The sequence below is a fragment of the Pollachius pollachius genome (genome assembly GCF_949987615.1).
Source record: "Pollachius pollachius genome assembly, chromosome: 17".
Taxonomy (NCBI): Eukaryota; Metazoa; Chordata; class Actinopteri; order Gadiformes; family Gadidae; genus Pollachius; species Pollachius pollachius.
The window spans coordinates 17,245,199-17,262,698 of NC_136950.1; the positions used below are offsets into that span (position 1 = coordinate 17,245,199).

The 17,500-nt window shown below is 50.8% G+C and overlaps 1 protein-coding gene across 5 annotated transcripts in view; it reads right to left on the reverse strand.

Annotated features, from left to right (window-relative positions):
• The window catches only part of kiaa1217 (KIAA1217 ortholog), a 76,359-nt gene that overhangs the window by 58,285 nt on the left and 574 nt on the right, over nucleotides 1–17,500 (reverse strand). For 4 of the 5 annotated variants that reach the window (XM_079754689.1, XM_079754684.1, XM_079754683.1 and 1 more), the window contains exon 1: nucleotides 16,999–17,500. This exon is cut by the window's right edge. In XM_079754689.1, the coding sequence (XP_079610815.1) occupies nucleotides 16,999–17,335 (337 nt within the window). In that variant the 5' untranslated portion in view covers nucleotides 17,336–17,500. Of the gene's footprint in view, nucleotides 1–3,783; nucleotides 3,917–16,998 lie in introns of those variants that run through there. The other variant, XM_079754685.1, reaches the window with a different exon arrangement.

Below are 17,500 nucleotides of genomic sequence, written 5' to 3' on the forward strand. Positions count from 1 at the left end.
GGCTCTCTCCCCCCATGAGACGCTTTACGGTCTGAGGACGTTCCCTCAGCCGCGGCCGAGAGGAACCATCCTGGAACCGACTGAATGCTTTTATCTGGGCCTGGCAGACGAGGGGATACAGCCCACCACCTCCGGATAAAAGAGACACTCCTCGCTCCTACCATACAAAGACCTGCATGCCTCTCACTCAGATGGCTACGGCTTCAGGAGGCCGGGGCTGGAGATCATGATACTGAAGGGAGAAACTTTAAAAACCAGTAGGAGCACGAGTGACCTAAATTATAGACTCTTACACTCTCTGTCTCTCACTCTCTGGCTTGCTCTCCCTGCTTCCGTCTAACCCTCCTTCCCTCTCTCCCTCCATCTCTCTCTCCCTCCTTCTCTCCCTCCTTCCCTCGCTCCCTTCTTCTCTCTCTCCCTCCTTCCCTCTTCCTCCTCTCCTCCCTTCTTCCCTCTGTCCCTCCTTCTCTCACTCTCTCTTTCCCTCTCTCCCACCTTTCCTCTCTCCCTCCATCTCTCTCTCCCTCCCTCCCTCCATCTCTCTCTCCCGCCTTCCCTCTCTCTCTGCCTCCTTCCGTCTCTCTCCCTCCTTCCCTCGCTCTCTCCCTCCTTCCCTCTTTCTCTCTGTGAACTTTTCAAACTCGCATGAAACAATCCTGAAGTTTTACCGCTCCTTAAACTGCTGACCATGTCGGCTCAGAACAAGAACAGTAACACCTAGCTCTGCACTTAAACGCGGCTGACAGGTAAGTGCAGTCACTTGTCAGCTCCCTTCACCTATCTTCAAAACGTAAGTGACAGGTAAACACTCCTATCGGGTAAACTCACCTGACAGGTGACTTTACCTGTCAGGTGAAATCCCATCAGCATTATTAGTGCAGCCTGTATCACAGTCAGTCACCAAGGTTTGCACAGCCCCCTGATGATGGGACCCACCTAGAGGACCCCCCCCCCCATAACCTTCAGACATCTAAAAGCCTTCAAGGAGAACGTCTCCAAACCAAGAGGATAGAACCCTGGAGAAGGAACCCACAAGAGGGATGCTGCCTCCAGAGGCAGTGGGAGGATGATAGGTGCTGAGAAGGTGCGCCGACCGGACCAGTGAACAGCAGTCTGCAGTCTCCTACCCCCCCCCCCCCCCCCCCCCCCAGCCCAGAACCTCAGAGCCTCTATCCTATTCTATCCGCCCTCAGCTGCGGTGCTCTGGTCTGGGCGACCGCTGGCCGGCCTGCCGCTCTGGCAGCCGGCTTACGGTGGACACGCGCCAGGCAGAGTGCTGCAGACGCCTCCAGGCACTGATCCAGACCTCCACAGCTCCATGGCTGTCCGCTGGGACTACCCACTGGGACTACCGCAGGATCAGAGCCCAACCACTCCTCAGAGCCCAACCACTCCTCAGAGCAGAGCTCAGAGCACAAACCCCAGGGAGGAGGCGGAGCAGAGAGGACGGCCTGGCTCCTCCAACAGGTATTAGGAGGAGCCAGGGAGGAGGCGGAGCAGAGAGGACAGCTTTGCTCCTCCTACTACCTGTAGGAGGAGCAGAGAGGACATCCTTGCTCCTCCTACAGGGAGGAGGCGGAGCAGAAAGGACAGCCTGGCTCCTCCAACTAGCTAGAGGAGGAGCCAGGGAGAAGGCGGAGCAGAGAGGACAGCCTGGCTCCTCCTACTAGCTAGAGGAGGAGCCAGGGAGGAGGCAGAGCAGAGAGAACAGCCTGGCTCCTCCTAGATGAAGTAGGAGGAGCCTATTCCATGTAGTAGGAGGAGCTGGAGAAGAGGCGGAGCCAGAACAGCTGGCTGCTCCGACTGACAGTGTCAACGTGTTGGAATGTAATATGAAGTAGGATGTTTACATCGGGGTAGGTGGAAGGGGGTGTGGGGCCGAGGGAAAGTGTTCCCTTCTCACCCGTCTAGCCATAGGCCGAGGATAGAGACACTAAATCAGGAAGATCTGCTCTGTGAAGAGGAGCTGAAGTTGAGTGTGTGTGTTAGAGAAAGACAGAGAAATGTCTGTGATTGAAGATAGAAGGTTATGAGCAAACAGGAAGCCATAAGGTCCTTTCCTCGACAAAGGCCACTGCTTGAGATTCAGTTTAAAGGTCCACCGTGTCCCTTGGAATGTTCATAGTGTTTGTTGTTGTTTGCATTTTATTTTGCCAGCTTGAAAGAACTGAAATACCACATCAACCTTTAAAGTCTTTCAAGAGGATATCCCTCCAATAATTAAAATGATATTCAGGTCCATTTTGAATATGAATGGGCTATGAATGAACGAGAGAGGGTGAGATCACCATCAAACACTTTATGCAGATGTGCGCTAGCTGAGTGCATCTTCAAGCTGTGGTGCTGCCGTATCGTTCAGAGACAGACTGGCTCTGACCCGGACTCTTTCCAGCACCCCTGGAAACCCCCGGGCCACTGGAAACCAACATAACAACACAGCTTCATGGAGGAGGACTGGTGGGAATCCACACACTGGTCTGAAGGACGGAGAGACGCACAGACAGTCACAAAGATGTAACTAAAGAGTCACAGAGATGTAACTAAAGAGTATCGCAATCTAACTAAAGAGTAACGAAACGTAACTAAAGTGTAACAGAGATGTAACTTAAGAGTAACAAAGTGTAACTAAAGTGTAACAAAGATGTAACTTAAGAAAAACAAATTTTACTTCAGCTTTAGATGGTATGTCTCCAGTTGAGATGTATCTAAAGTGATCTACCGCTCTGTCTTCAGCAGATAATTCAGGATTTGAATTTCATTAACTTGAAGCTTCAAAACTTAAATCTGTCATGATTAGAAAAGCATGTGCTTACATTCAAAATGGCAAGACAGTAATGGTACAGACAGATAGACAGAGAAGGAAAGACAGACAGAAAGAGAAGGAAGGACATTAGAAGTACAGACAGACAGACAGATACAGACAGCCAGGCAGACAGACAGCCAGGGAAGGACAGACATTAGAGGTACAGACAGACAGACAGACAGACAGACAGACAGACAGACAGACCGACAGACCGACAGGCCGACAGACCGACAGACAGACAGACAGACAGACAGACAGACAGACAGACAGACAGACAGACAGACAGACAGAGAAGGACAGAAATTAGAGGTACAGACAGACAAAGACCGACAGACAGACAGACAGACAGATAGATGCACCCAGTTACAGCTCTTCACAGCCAACCAGCCAACCATGACTAATATGTAATAATAAGAAGACTTTTCCCCAGGCTACGTCTACAGACCAGACCCACCAACAGCCCATCACACACACAGCACTGGTACTGGGATCAAGTCCCACTCGAACCAGTTGCCAAACAACTATTTATACTAGGAATAGCAGTAATGTTAGTGTTAAGTAGGAGTAGTACGAATGAGTAGTACTAATAGTATGAGGAATGTAACGGCTGGAACAACTCAGCGGTAAATTAAACAAAGATACACATGATTTTTCTGCTGCTGGTGCAACTGTTTGAGCAGCATAGATATATGTTTACATGAGAGGGAGAGAGAGAGAGAGAGAGAGAGGGGAGGGAGAGAGAGAGAGAGCATGAGAGAGAGAGAGAGACAGAGAGAGAGAGAGAGAGAGAGAGAGAGAGAAAGAGAAAGAGAAAGAAAGAGAGAGAGAGAGAGGGAGGGAGAGAGAGAGAGAGAGAGAGAGAGAAAGAGAAAGAGAAAGAGAGAGAGAGAGACTAGGTATGTGTGAATGTGGGTTTTCAGTGAGGTGTGCTTGTGCGTGTGATTGTGCGTGCGTGTGTGTTTGTGTCCATAGTCACTCACCCTCTGGCTCCTCGTTAGTTCCTATCGTTTGTTTCGCTGGTCAAGGTTAGTTTGGGTTAGTTAGTTTCTAGTTAGGGTTAGTTTAGTTTAGCTTGTAGTTCCAACAGAGACTGAAGACCACCTCCTCTCTCTGGTACTCCAAACTCTCTACTGAACCCCCTTTCCCCCCCCCCACCCTCTGCTCTCTCTCCCTCCTCCCCCTCTCCTCCTCCCCCTCTGCTCTCTCTCCCTCTCCTCCGGCCCCTCTCTCTCTCCTCTCCCCCTCCCCTCTCATTTTTCCCCTCTTCCCCTCCCCTCCCCCTCTAATCTCACTCTCTCCCTCCCCTCCCTCTTATCCCCCCCTTATCCTCCCTCCCTCCTCCTCCTCCCCCCATACTCTCTCTCCCCCCTCCTTCCACCTATTCTGTGTTTTTTCTTTCTGTTTTGGCTCCTGCTCTCTCTCTTGCTCCCCCCCCCCCTCTCTCTCTCTCTCTCTCTCTCTCCCTCTCTTATCATCCCCCCTCTCTCGATTTCCCCCATCATCCCCTCTCTCTCTCTCTCTCTCGCTCTCTCTCTCTCTCTCTCTCTCTCTCTCTCTCTCTCTCTCTCACTTCAGTACTTCCTGTGAGTCTGTCTCTGTTCCAATCAGGTCAACCCCCCCCCCCCCCCCCCCCATTGTTTGCCCAGGACTTGCTGGACGTTGTACTTCTGTGTTAGTGTGTGTGTGTGTGTGTGTGTGTGTGTGTGTGTGTGTGTGTGTGTGTGTGTGTGTGTGTGTGTGCGTGTGTGCGTGTGTGTGTGTGTGTGTTTGTTTGTGTGTGTTTGTTCCCACATGACTAGAGAATCAGAGAGAGAGAGAAGAGAGACAGAGAGTGAGAGAGAGAAGGGAGACAGAGAGAGATAGAGAGAGAGAGAGGAAGAAAGAGTGAGAAACAGAAGCAGAGAAAGAGACAGACAGAGAGACAGAGAGAGAATGAGAGACAGACAGAGACAGAGACAGTGTGACAGATAGAGATAGAGAAAGAGACAGACAGAGAGAAAGAGACAGACAGAGAGACAGAGAGAGACAGAGAGAGAGAGAGAGAGAGAGAGAGAGAGAGAGAGAGAGAGAGAGAGAGAGAGAGAGAGAAGGTTCCTACTGGCTTGTCTTCCTGCCAGGAGCACATTTCTGTGGGTTGAGGGGTGGCGTGGTTAGAACTTTCTCTCCATTCTTACAGTTTGTTGTTACAGACCACAGATTAGTTCCCGCCTCTCATCCACAAGCTCCGCCCCCTCCGAAGAGGGGGTGGAGGGGGCGGAGCCCAGACTACTGCTTCTGCTCTGAAAGACGTCCACACCTCCATCTTTTGACACATGTTGGTCATGGTTTCAGATATTTGTTTGTTTAATTCTATGTACATTTGTTGAGTATAAATGTAACATTTTCTATATTTCATAGATATTTTTAAGATATTTTATATGTTTATATTATTTTTTTATTATGGGTTTATATTGAATATGTCTGAAATGACCCAAACACATATAATCTGACCATCTGACCAATAGAAACACAGATGATCTGACCAATGGAAACACAGATAATCTTGTGATCTAACCAATAGGAAAGTGGAATGCAGATTTGTGACCCGGCCAGTGTAACCTCTGGACCAATGCTTGGTCTTTGTGTATTTCCTGTGCATTAACCCCGCCCCCAGACCTCCCATAATAGTGCTCAGAAGAACACCTGTACTGTATCACACAGAGATGGTTACCATGGAGACGCCATGACGATCCATCCCATGATGTACACTGGTGACCCTCATGAGGCCCTCATGAGACGCACTGACGCCACTTCCTGTGGAGGTCAGGTGACTTCCTGCGGGCTAACGTCTCCAATGTTCTACTAATGGAATAACGTAATTAGGAGCGGGATAATCCAGCGGTCAGGGTTTGAATCTCTGAGGTGAAAGGTTGTGGGTTCGATTGTAGGTTTGAACGTCCTCAATCTATCTGAAGACGTAGCAGGATGACCCCTGACCCCTACCTGCATGGATCTAGACACCATAGAGCAGGATGACCCCTGACCCCTACCTGCATGGATCTAGACACCATAGAGCAGGATGACCCCTGACCCCTACCTGCATGGATCTAGACACCATAGAGCAGGATGACCCCTGACCCCTACCTGCATGGATCTAGACACCATAGAGCAGGATGACCCCTGACCCCTACACCTGCATGGATCTAGACACCATAGAGCAGGATGACCCCTGACCCCTACCTGCATGGATCTAGACACCATAGAGCAGGATGACCCCTGACCCCTACCTGCATGGATCTAGACACCATAGAGCAGGATGAGCCCTGACCCCTACCTGCATGGATCTAGACACCATAGAGCAGGATGACCCCTGACCCCTACCTGCATGGATCTAGACACCATAGAGCAGGATGAGCCCTGACCCCTACCTGCATGGATCTAGACACCATAGAGCAGGATGACCCCTGACCCCTACCTGCATGGATCTAGACACCATAGAGCAGGATGACCCCTGACCCCTACACCTGCATGGATCTAGACACCATAGAGCAGGATGACCCCTGACCCCTACCTGCATGGATCTAGACACCATAGAGCAGGATGACCCCTGACCCCTACCTGCATGGATCTAGACACCATAGAGCAGGATGACCCCTGACCCCTACACCTGCATGGATCTAGACACCATAGAGCAAGATGACCCCTGACCCCTACCTGCATGGATCTAGACACCATAGAGCAGGATGACCCCTGACCCCTACACCTGCATGGATCTAAGCACCATAGGGTACGTTGGACGACAGCATCTGCTATATGACCGCATAGCGGGAACACGTGCACGACCACGTTCACAACCACGTGCACAACCCAACGACCCAATGGACTTCAAGCGCAGAGGTCATGTGATGCGGTCAGAACTGATGTGATGGAGTCATCATGGCAGTATGGGGCCAGGCTGTCCACTGCGATAGACTCCAGCTACAGACCTACAATACTACTACTACAGCCTCAACCAATATTAACCCTTCTAACCTTACAGAGATTCAGAGATTGCAGATAATTTTAGACAGCTGGCCACAGTATATGTGTCAGTGTGTGTGTGTCCGTGTGTGTGTGCGCGCGTGTATAAGTGTGTGTCTGTGTATGTATGTGTGTGTGCCTGCGTGCGTGCATGCGTGTGTGTGCGTATGAATTGTATATGTGTGTGTGTGTGTGTGCGTGTGCTTGCGTGTGCGTGCGTATGTGTGTGTGTGTAAACATCTCCAGAACAACAACAACAACATGTTCTGACTTCCCATGAATTAACGAGCCTCTGTTTCCCCTTCGGGCCCCCTGGGGCCCCCCCCCCCCCCCCCCCCCTGCGGGCCCCCGGGCGGCGGCTCCGGCCCTGTAGGAGAGGTTCAGCCCCGAGCCGCGGACGTGTGTCCTGATGCGTTCCGACTGCGCCAGCGTAGCAAAGCGTCGCTCCCCAGCAGCCCGCCAGACGCTGTTAGCCGTCGCTAGCGTAGCGTCTTATCTAACCCTGGTTACGTAACGGCCGGGGCTGGGGGTACTGCGCCCTGATACCCGCGTCCGGGCCTCCGCTACGCTCTCAGGGGCCGCCCAGATTCCCCGTCCGGGCTGCGCTGCGTCGGGTGGACAGAAACGTCTCCGAACGCACTGTGCGGTTCTGCGCTCTGAAACGTGCTTCGTCTGCATGACTGTAGACACACCAGAGGGGAGAGACCAGTCAGGTGGGAGAGACCAGCCAGAGGGGATGAGAGACCAGTCAGGGGAGAGAGGGGAGATCGGTCAGGGGGGAGAGGAGAGACCAGCCAGGTGGGAGGGATCAGCCAGAGCGGAGAAGAGAGACAAGCCAGGGGAGAGAGGAGAGACAAGCCAGGGGGGAGAGGAGAGACAGGCAGGGGGAGAGGAGAGACTGTCAGAGGGGAGAGGGGAGACTGGTCAGAGTGGAGAGGAGAGACCAGCCAGAGGGGAGAGAAGAGACCAGCCAGAAGGGAGAGGAGAGACCAGCCAGAGGGGAGAGGAGAGACCAGCCAGAGGGGAGAGGAGAGACAGGCAGGGGGAGAGGAGAGACTGTCAGAGGGGAGACCGGTCAGAGGGGAGAGGAGAGACCAGCCAGAGGGGTGAGAAGAGACCAGCCAGAAAGGAGAGGAGAGACCAGCCAGGGGGGAGAGAACAGTCAGGGGGGAGAGGACAGACTAGCCAGAGGGGGAGGAGAGACCAGCCAGGCGGAGCAGAGAGACCAGCCAAAGGGGAGAGGAGAGACCAGCTGGGGGGGAGGAGAGACCAGCCGGGGGGGAGCGGGGCGACCGGCCAGGCCGAGCAGAGAGACCAGCCAGAGGGGAGAGGAGAGACCAGCCAGGGGGGAGCGGAGAGACCAGCCGGAGGGGAGAGACCATCGAGAGGGAAGGGACCAGCCGGAGAGGAGAGACCATCCAGGGGTGAGAGGAGAGACCAGCCAGGGGTAATGACACCTCTGCAGTCAGCCGTCCCGTTCCAGACGGACCTGATTTAGAATCCATGTTCCCTGCTGCCGTGTTAAGCGTTCTCCCCCAGCCTTCCTCTGAACCCAGCCCGGGCTTTAACGACCTCGCCAAGAGCACAGCAGCACAGAAGTAGAGCACTGAACATCAAGGAATCACAGCGCCTCACTGGAACCCAACTCCTCTCCACTCCTCCCCTCCACTCACTCCCCTCGTCCTCTCTTCCTCTCCTCTCCCCTCTCCTTCCCTCCTTTCCAATCCCCCCTCTCATCTCCTCTCCTCCTCTCTCTCATCTCCTCTCCTCCTCTCCCCTCCCCTCCCCCTTCTCCTCACCACTCATCTCCTCTCTTCCCCTCTTCACTCTCATCTCCTCTGCTACCCTCTCCTCTCCTCCCCTCCCTCCTCTCCTCTCCTATCTCCTCTCTCATGCCCCCTACTCTCCTCCTTTCTCTCCCAGCTAAGGCACGGTATCGGTCTCCTGTTAGCTTAGGAGGCCTAGCTTAGCCGGAGAATGTCTTAGCGATGACTTCATCGCCCAGTGAGACCACACTCCCTCCCCCCACAGACCGCAGACTCGGCTGGCTGGCGCTTCGGGAACCTCACTTCGCTAACAACACACTTTCATTCCAGTCATGAACTGATACTTTCAATTTGAGTACAAGACACAAGCAGCATGTGAGGCCCTGATGTAAGACAGACCTCGCCCGGGGTCCGCCGTCGAAGGCCCAGATTTTAAGCACCAACTGTGAAGTTTTAAAAGCCATTTTGAGATCTGTCCATTTGTGACCGCGCAAGTGGGAGTGGGGGAGATAAAGCAGCTCCAGCAGGCCAGGTTTACAGTCAGCCATACTTCTAGGTGGACATCGGAAGAGTCTGAAACGGCTCCTAATGACCGCCCACCAGGTGGTAGAGCGGAGGTCTCGTCAGGAGACGGAAGGCAGACTTCTGGCTGTCGGTAATTAGTTCTCTCCTCTCCTGGTGATGGACAGGTGAGACTGAGAGCTGAGAGGCTTAGTAAAGACTCTGTCTCTCTTGTTCCCTCTCTCTCTCTCTCTCTCTCTCTCTCTCTCTCTCTCTCTCTCTCTCAATCTCTCTCTCTCCTTCTCTCCCTCTCCCTCCCTCCATCCCTAACTCCCTCACTCCCTCTCTCTCCCTCTCCCTCTCTCCCCCTCTCTCATCGTCATTTCTCTTCCTCCACCCGGAGGCTAGACGGTTTGTTTAAAGGTGAGAAATAGAGCCATCAGACGTTCTTTAAGTACAGAGCCCTCCGCCATCCCCCACCATTTAAAACCCATCTTCCTCCAGAAGCCGCTCCGCTCTCCACCACATTTAAACCCCTCCTCTGTGTCTGTGCTGGGGTTAAAAGGCCCTGTATTTACCTCTCTGCTGGAGTCGCTCTCCCCATTAGCGTCATTCATCACAGGCTGTTCGCCGCCGCCAGCCACCAACACAGTCTGCTAGCAGGAGCGGCTAGCAGGAGCGGCTAGCAGGAGCGGCTAACAGGAGTGGCAACAGGAGTGGCTAGCAGACTGTCTGTCTGTCTGCCTGTCTCTCCTCCCTCCCTCCCTCCCTGTCTGTCTGGCTCCCTGTCTCTCCTCCCTCCCCATCTGTCTGTCGGTCTGACTGTCTGTCTGTCTGGCTGTCTCTCCTCCCTCCCCAAATGTCTGTCTGTCTGACTGTCTGTCTGGCTGGCTGTCTCTCCTCCCTCCCCAAATGTCTGTCTGTCTGACTGTCTGTCTGGCTGCCTGTCTCTCCTCCCTCCCCATCTGTCTGTCTGTCTGTCTGTCTTTCTGTCTGCCTGTCTGGCTTTCTGTAGGCCACACTCTGAACACCAGGGGTCATGGTAGATCTAGGAGAGGAACCAGAGATGATGAACTACCAGCAGGAGGTGTGAGAGTCTGGCTCAGAAGGGAAACCCTGGAGTGGATCTGTGAGGACTGGACTGGGTGTGATGGACAGCAGAGAAAACCCTGGAGTGGATCTGTGAGGACTGGACTGGGTGTGATGGACAGCAGAGAAAACCCTGGAGTGGATCTTAGAGGACTGGACTGGGTGTGATGGAGGGGCGTGTTGCTGTGTGTCAGTCAACAGTAGACAGAGGTTCCTCCTGGTGGTGAGGGACCACAGGGAGATGTAGCGGGGGGACTCCACAGAGGGACACCACACACACACACACACACACACACACACACACACACACACACACACACACACACACACACACACACACACACAAACACACACACAGGGAGATGTACACCAACACAAACATACACACACACACACACACACACACACACACACACACACACAAACACACACAAACACACACAAACTCACACGCAGGAACAAGCACACACACCAACACACACAAAATCACAGACGAGCACACACACACATATAGGGGCACACGCACACAAGTTGATGCATGCATTTATACTGCTGGATAACATCTCAACCCCTCAAACAGCAGATGGTGTGAGGGGAGTGTGTGTCTTTGTGCGTGTCGGTGTGTTGTAACAATGAGTTACAACACTGCTATTTCCCAACAGGTCACGACCGGTCTCTCTCTCTCTCTCTCTCTCTCTCTCTCTCTCTCTCTCTCCCCTCCCTCCCTCTCTCTCTCTCTCTCTCTCTCTCTCTCTCTCTCTCTCTCTCTCTCTCTCTCTCATGTGACTCCTATAACCCCCCATCTTTATTTTAATAAGAGCAATTTGAACTCAGTCACTTCCTGTTAAAGTTCCACATTTTCAATTTGTGATGATCAGACACACACACACACACACACACACACACACACACACACACACACACACACACACACACACACACACACACACAGTGCTTTAATACAGCGTTTTGTACGATACATATATATTCATACATATGCATATATTGATGTATGAATCCTTAATAAAGTCACATATGAGGACCCTTAAGGGGACTAGCTTGACCCCTGACCTCTGAAAGACCAGAACAGGACACAACCGGTCAGATTACAGAGGTCACAACCTCTCCTTTCAGCTGTTCAAACCCACCACACACACTAAACACACACATAGCTAAACACAGGTTCAGGTTTCTGCTAAGCATACACAGAGACACACACACACACACACACACACACACACACACACACACACACACACGCACGCACGCACGCACGCACACACACACACACACACACACACAGACAATCCCACATGTCTTCTGATTCGAAGATAAATGCCAGTAACCCTACACTACAATATAATAAACACTTCATGTATAATTTATTAATATCAAATAATACCCGACTCTGTAACTCCTTTATTCTCCTCACGAAACAACCGCAGGAGTTGCATCAAATATTTACTTGTTTTAAATAAATTATACACTTTCTTTAATCCTAACTTTCTGAAATAAACACAGCGGCATATTTGATCGGTGCAGCTGGTTCATATTTCTACCATGTAGACACCACACACACACACACACACACACACACACACACACACACACACACACACACACACACACACACACACACATATGGAATGTGTGTGTCAGTATTGATTCAGTGTCTGGCTCTGTCACAGGAAGCCCCAGGGCGGACATCTTGTATCCGGTAACTCTGACTAGCGCTCAAGGCTAGCCGGCCCCATAGATTAGATGGGGACTAAACAGCACTGCTACGCTAACTGTTTAGTCTGGCTAGCGTAATAACCAGGTCACATGGGAGCCAACATGTTAAGGATTCCGCGGTGCGGGCTCAACAGAAGCACATCACGTAGCAACTTAGCTCCCCTCAGATGAACACGGTCATGTGATCAAGGAAATCCCATTAAAAACACTTTCGGAAGAGATTGAGATGTACGTACTGTCCATACTCTTGCTCCAATACTTTCTAGTAATACAGACAACTTGTTACTTGTAGAAGCTGCTAGTTATACGGACAACTTATTTCTTGTAGAAGCCACTAGTTATACGGACAACTTGTAGAAGCTACTTGTTATACAGACAACTTGTAGAAGCTACTATTTATGCAGAGGTGTTACTTGTAGAGGCTACTAGTGATACAGACAACGTGATACTTGTGGAAGCTTCTAGTTATACGGAAAACTTGTTACTTGTAGAAGATACTAGTTATGCAGACAACTTGTTACTTGTAGAAACTACTAGTTAAACAGACAACTTGCTACTTGTAGAAGCTACTAGTTATACGGACAACTTGTTACATGTAGAAGCTACTAGTTATACAGACAACTTGTTAAATGTAGAGGCTACTAGTTATAGAGACTACCTGTTGAATGTAGCAATCACGTCAGAAACCCTTTCTGAAGAGACCGAGATGGGCCAATCATGGTCCAAGAACAAGGCTAAAACGGTCCAATTAGGTTTCATGCCGTCTGCACTGTGATGACTGCATGTCAACCAGTCGCCGTGACGACCGCCGGGGGGTGGGGGTCACCTGGGGATGGTGGGTTATTATGGTCTGATCGGAGCGGCGGTGACTCAGCCTGCTGAGGTCTTTGATCATCACCTCCATCACGTCAACACGCACGCGCTCACAGGGACGGGCGTCATGTGACCCGGGAGTCTGGCACGCACGTGCACATACGTGCGCTCAGAGGCACATGCAAGAGGTCATGTGACTCAGTGCAGGGAGCGTGAGTGTGTGTGTGTGTGTGTGCGTGTGCGTGTGCGCGCGCGTGTGTGTGTCTGTGTGTGTGTGTGTGTGCGTGCGTGTGTGTGTGTGTGTGTGTTTGTGTGTGTGTGTGTACAGCCTGTTATTGTAGCCCCTCCTACGGAGATAGGTGAGCTGTTAGTTACTAACCACTTCAAATAAAGGTAAACGTTTCTCAGAAACCCTCAGAATGGTGACGGTGTATGTTTGGTAACACCTGACGCACACACACACACACACACACACGTGCACACACACACTCACACAAACACACACACGTACACACACCCCCACACGACAAACATGCACACACTAACACACATCCGTACAAAGACACACTCACACACACAAACACACACCGCACACACGCACCACACACACCGACACACACACAAAAACACCCCCACACACACAAATACCCACAAACACACACACACAAACACGCACACACACACCAATACCCACAAACACGCACACACACAAACACGCACACACACAAACACACCCTATAATTCCTAACCGATGATCAAGTCTTAAACCACAGATCATCATCTCCCATCTCCCATCTCCACCCCCCCCCCCGATGAGTCCCGGTGGGTGTGTGGGGAGAAAGCGTCTGCTGCGTGTCTCAACAGGGTCCCACCGGTTTCACAGGAGGTCCCCCCCCCCCCCCGCTGGGGGCTCAGAGGGTACGACTCACGAGGACACTTCTGATCGATACGGGAGCAGACAGGGGGGGTTACGTAAACGCCGCGGCACAGACAGATTCAGCCGGGCGGCGGGCTGACACGGGCTAACGGAGGCTAACCCAGATCCAGAACTTCTGCTGTCAGCGTCCACCGCTCAACTCCGCCCCCGCACTGGAAATGTCATCTGTCATGCACTGTTAGCGTCCTGCCCTGCGCACGTCCGGCTCTGGGTCCGGCACACACGAGTATGGCTCTGGGTCAGGCGCACACGAGTATTGCTCTGGGTCATGCGCACACGAGTATTGCTCTGGGTCAGACGCACACGCTTTTGTCTCTGGGTCCAGCACTGTGACATAAATTCACACATTCATACCAACAGGCCACATATGTCCTTGGCGACTAGTGAGGCTTCTTTCTCATGTAACAATTCTTTGAGATACAAGCGGTACAGGGTGTTTGAGAACGTCCGGCTCATACAAGGAGCCAATCATTCATGTATCAATTCTAGAGACACAAGCGGCCCAGGGAGCTTGAGAAACTCAGACGCTCAAGGCCACAAAAATAAGTGTAATTCCCGCACATAGCCACAAGGGATCAGCACCGAGTACACATGCGGTTATCCAGGAGGCGGGAGTGCAGCACCAATGCATAGCCAATCAGAGCACATAACTGAGTCCACACCTGCCCATTATTAAAGTCACAACACATAGCCCAGGGGGCCAGAACACTCCAGGTAACGCATCCATCAGATGTCCTACTAAGCGTATCTTCACGCGTGCATATACAATTCCTCTCCTTTTTCTTCATATAATAGCGAACCTATACCAAATAAAGTGAGTTACAAGCGATCCTGACTCGGCAACTATTTTCCAAAAAGAACACAGCAGCACACACTAGTATGGCCCTGGGTCCGGCACACACTAGTATGACTCTGGGTCTGGTGCAATGATCAGCTGCAGGACGCTAAACGTCTAGCTAGCTGGTGTGGAGAAGATAAAGGAGGTCTACTATATTCTCTACTGTCTTCTATCATCTCTACTGTCTCCTATCATCTCTACTGTCTCGCATCATCTCTACCGTCTCCTACCATCTCTACTGTGTTCTACCATTTATACCGTCTCTACTAGTTATGGATTCAATGATTCTTTTCCTTGATTCAGTTCGCGTCAGTCAGTTCGCCAAGAAGAACCGTTCAGAATCGTTCGTTCGTTCAGTCGAGTTTCCGGTGAATCGAATCATGGAATGCACGGTTTTCAGCTGAGTCAGTCAGACTCAGCTCCCCCCTCGTTCTCATTCTCAAAAGATCGTGGAAGTCGGTCATCAATCTAAATTTAACCAAACGCAGCGGGATGCAGGGGGGGTGGGGGGGTGGGGATAGTTGATTATTGAATCTTTAACATCTCAGCAAGATAATAGACTTTATTTAGCAATGATGGGGGGGGGGGGGGGGGGCTCGCTCACTAAGCCTATTCCCTCTTCACCACTCACAGTCAGCGAACGAACAGCCAGTCAGCGACTAGTGGGTCTGGGAGGAGTCGAGTCTGAGAACGAACGGGACGAACGAGAGAGAAGAATCAGTTCGGTTCGTTCTTGTTAAAGATTCGTTCGTTCGAACTGATTCGGTCGCGAACGACCAATCACTAGTATCTACCATCTCTACTCTCTATACTCTCTCTATTATATTTTACAACAGGGATTTCAGCGAAACTAAATGTCATTACTGCAGTATCCATTAAGCCCCAATGTCCAAAACTGATTATTTGGCAGAGGATAATATTTCTTAACATCCAGTCCATCGGCAGCTTCATTCGATTAAATTAAAAAAAATGCTAAATTATTCAATTAATCTTTTTAACCTTAAAAAATACTACTGTCTGGGCTGTCTCTATTGTCTCTGTACTTCATCTCTCCTCTCTCCTACCCCCACACACCCCCCTCCCTGGGGGCGGACTCACGCTGGGTCGGGAATGTGGGAGGGAGGCACTGATAAGTCTCCCCCCTCCCCCTCCACACACACACCTCCTAGCATCATCACCTCCGAACCTCCCCCCCAGGGGGAGTCAAGAGAGGGGGAGGGTCAACACTCCCTCTACTCTAGAGGAGTACTAGTTATACAGACTACTTGTAACATGTAGAAGCTACTAGTTATACAGACAACTTGTAACATGTAGAAGCTACTAGTTATACAGACTACTTGTTACATGTAGAAGCTACTAGTTATACGGACAACTTGTTACATGTAGAAGCTACTAGTTATACAGACTACTTGTTACATGTAGAAGCTACTAGTTATACAGACAACTTGTAACATGTAGAAGCTACTAGTTATACAGACAACTTGTAACATGTAGAAGCTACTAGTTATACAGACAACTTGTTACATGTAGAAGCTACTAGTTATGCAGACTACTTGTTACATGTAGAAGCTACTAGTTATACGGACAACTTGTAACATGTAGAAGCTACTAGTTATACGGACAACCTGTTACATCTAGAAGCTACTAGTTATACGGACAACCTGTTACATCTAGAAGCTACTAGTTAAACAGACAACTTGTTACATGTGGAAGCTACTAGTTATACAGACAACTTGTAACATGTAGAAGCTACTAGTTATACGGACAACCTGTTACATCTAGAAGCTACTAGTTATACAGACAACTTGTTACATGTAGAAGCTACTAGTTATACAGACAACTTGTTACATGCAGAAGCTACTAGTTATATGGACAACTTGTTACATGTAAAAGCTACTAGTTATACGGACAACTTGTTACATGTAGAAGCTACTAGTTATACGGACAACTTGTTACATGTAGAAGCTACTAGTTATACGGACAACTTGTAACATGTAGAAGCTACTAGTTATACGGACAACTTGTTACATGTAGAAGATACTAGTTATACAGACAACTTGTTACATGTAGAAGCTACTAGTTATACAGACTACTTGTTACATGTAGAAGATACTAGTTATACGGACAACTTGTTACATGTAGAAGCTACTAGTTACACGGACAACCTGTTACATCTAGAAGCTACTAGTTATACAGACTACTTGTGACATGTAGAAGCTACTAGTTATACAGACAACTTGTTACATGTAGAAGCTACTAGTTATACGGACAACCTGTTACATGTAGAAGCTACTAGTTATACAGACAACTTGTAACATCTAGAAGCTAACATCGTTTTACAGACAATTAGTTACTTGTAGGACCTACTAGCTACGTGTAGAAGCTACTAGTTCTAAGAGCTACCAGTTACAAGTAGCAAATAACATGTAGGAACTACTAGTTGTATCCAGACTACTAGTGTCAGTAGCAGTGTGGGGTACTAGTGACATGGGGTTGGAGTCTGAAGCGGGGGACTTACTGCGGACTGGGTCCTGGACTGGAGCCTGGAACCAGTCCTGCTGTAGTCCTGAGGCTCTGGGGTCTTCTGGAGGACTAGTTCTACTCTGGGGAACCAACGGGTCCACTTCCTCAGCCTGGACCCGGCCTGGGGGATGATCCAGAACCGGGGCCGGGCCAAGGCTCCGGGGTCCATCCCCGGGTTCTGGTCCCGTTCCGGGACCCCGGTGGTGGGGGGACCCTCCGTCAGAACCGGCCTTCATCAGTTTCTCCCCCACGCTCTGCCTCCTGGGGCCCGGGAGTCTGGACCCCACGGTCCTACCGGACCCGGGGCGGACCAACCGGGAGCTCCTGGACATCCTGGGGGGTCTGGTCCGGGATCTAGTCCTGGACTGGACTGGATCTGGTCCTGGACTGGACTGGATCTGGTCCTGGACGGGTCTGGATCTAGTCCTGGACTGGACTGGATCTGGTCCTGGACGGGTCTGGATCTGGTCCCGGGTCTTGTCTGGATCTGGTTTGAA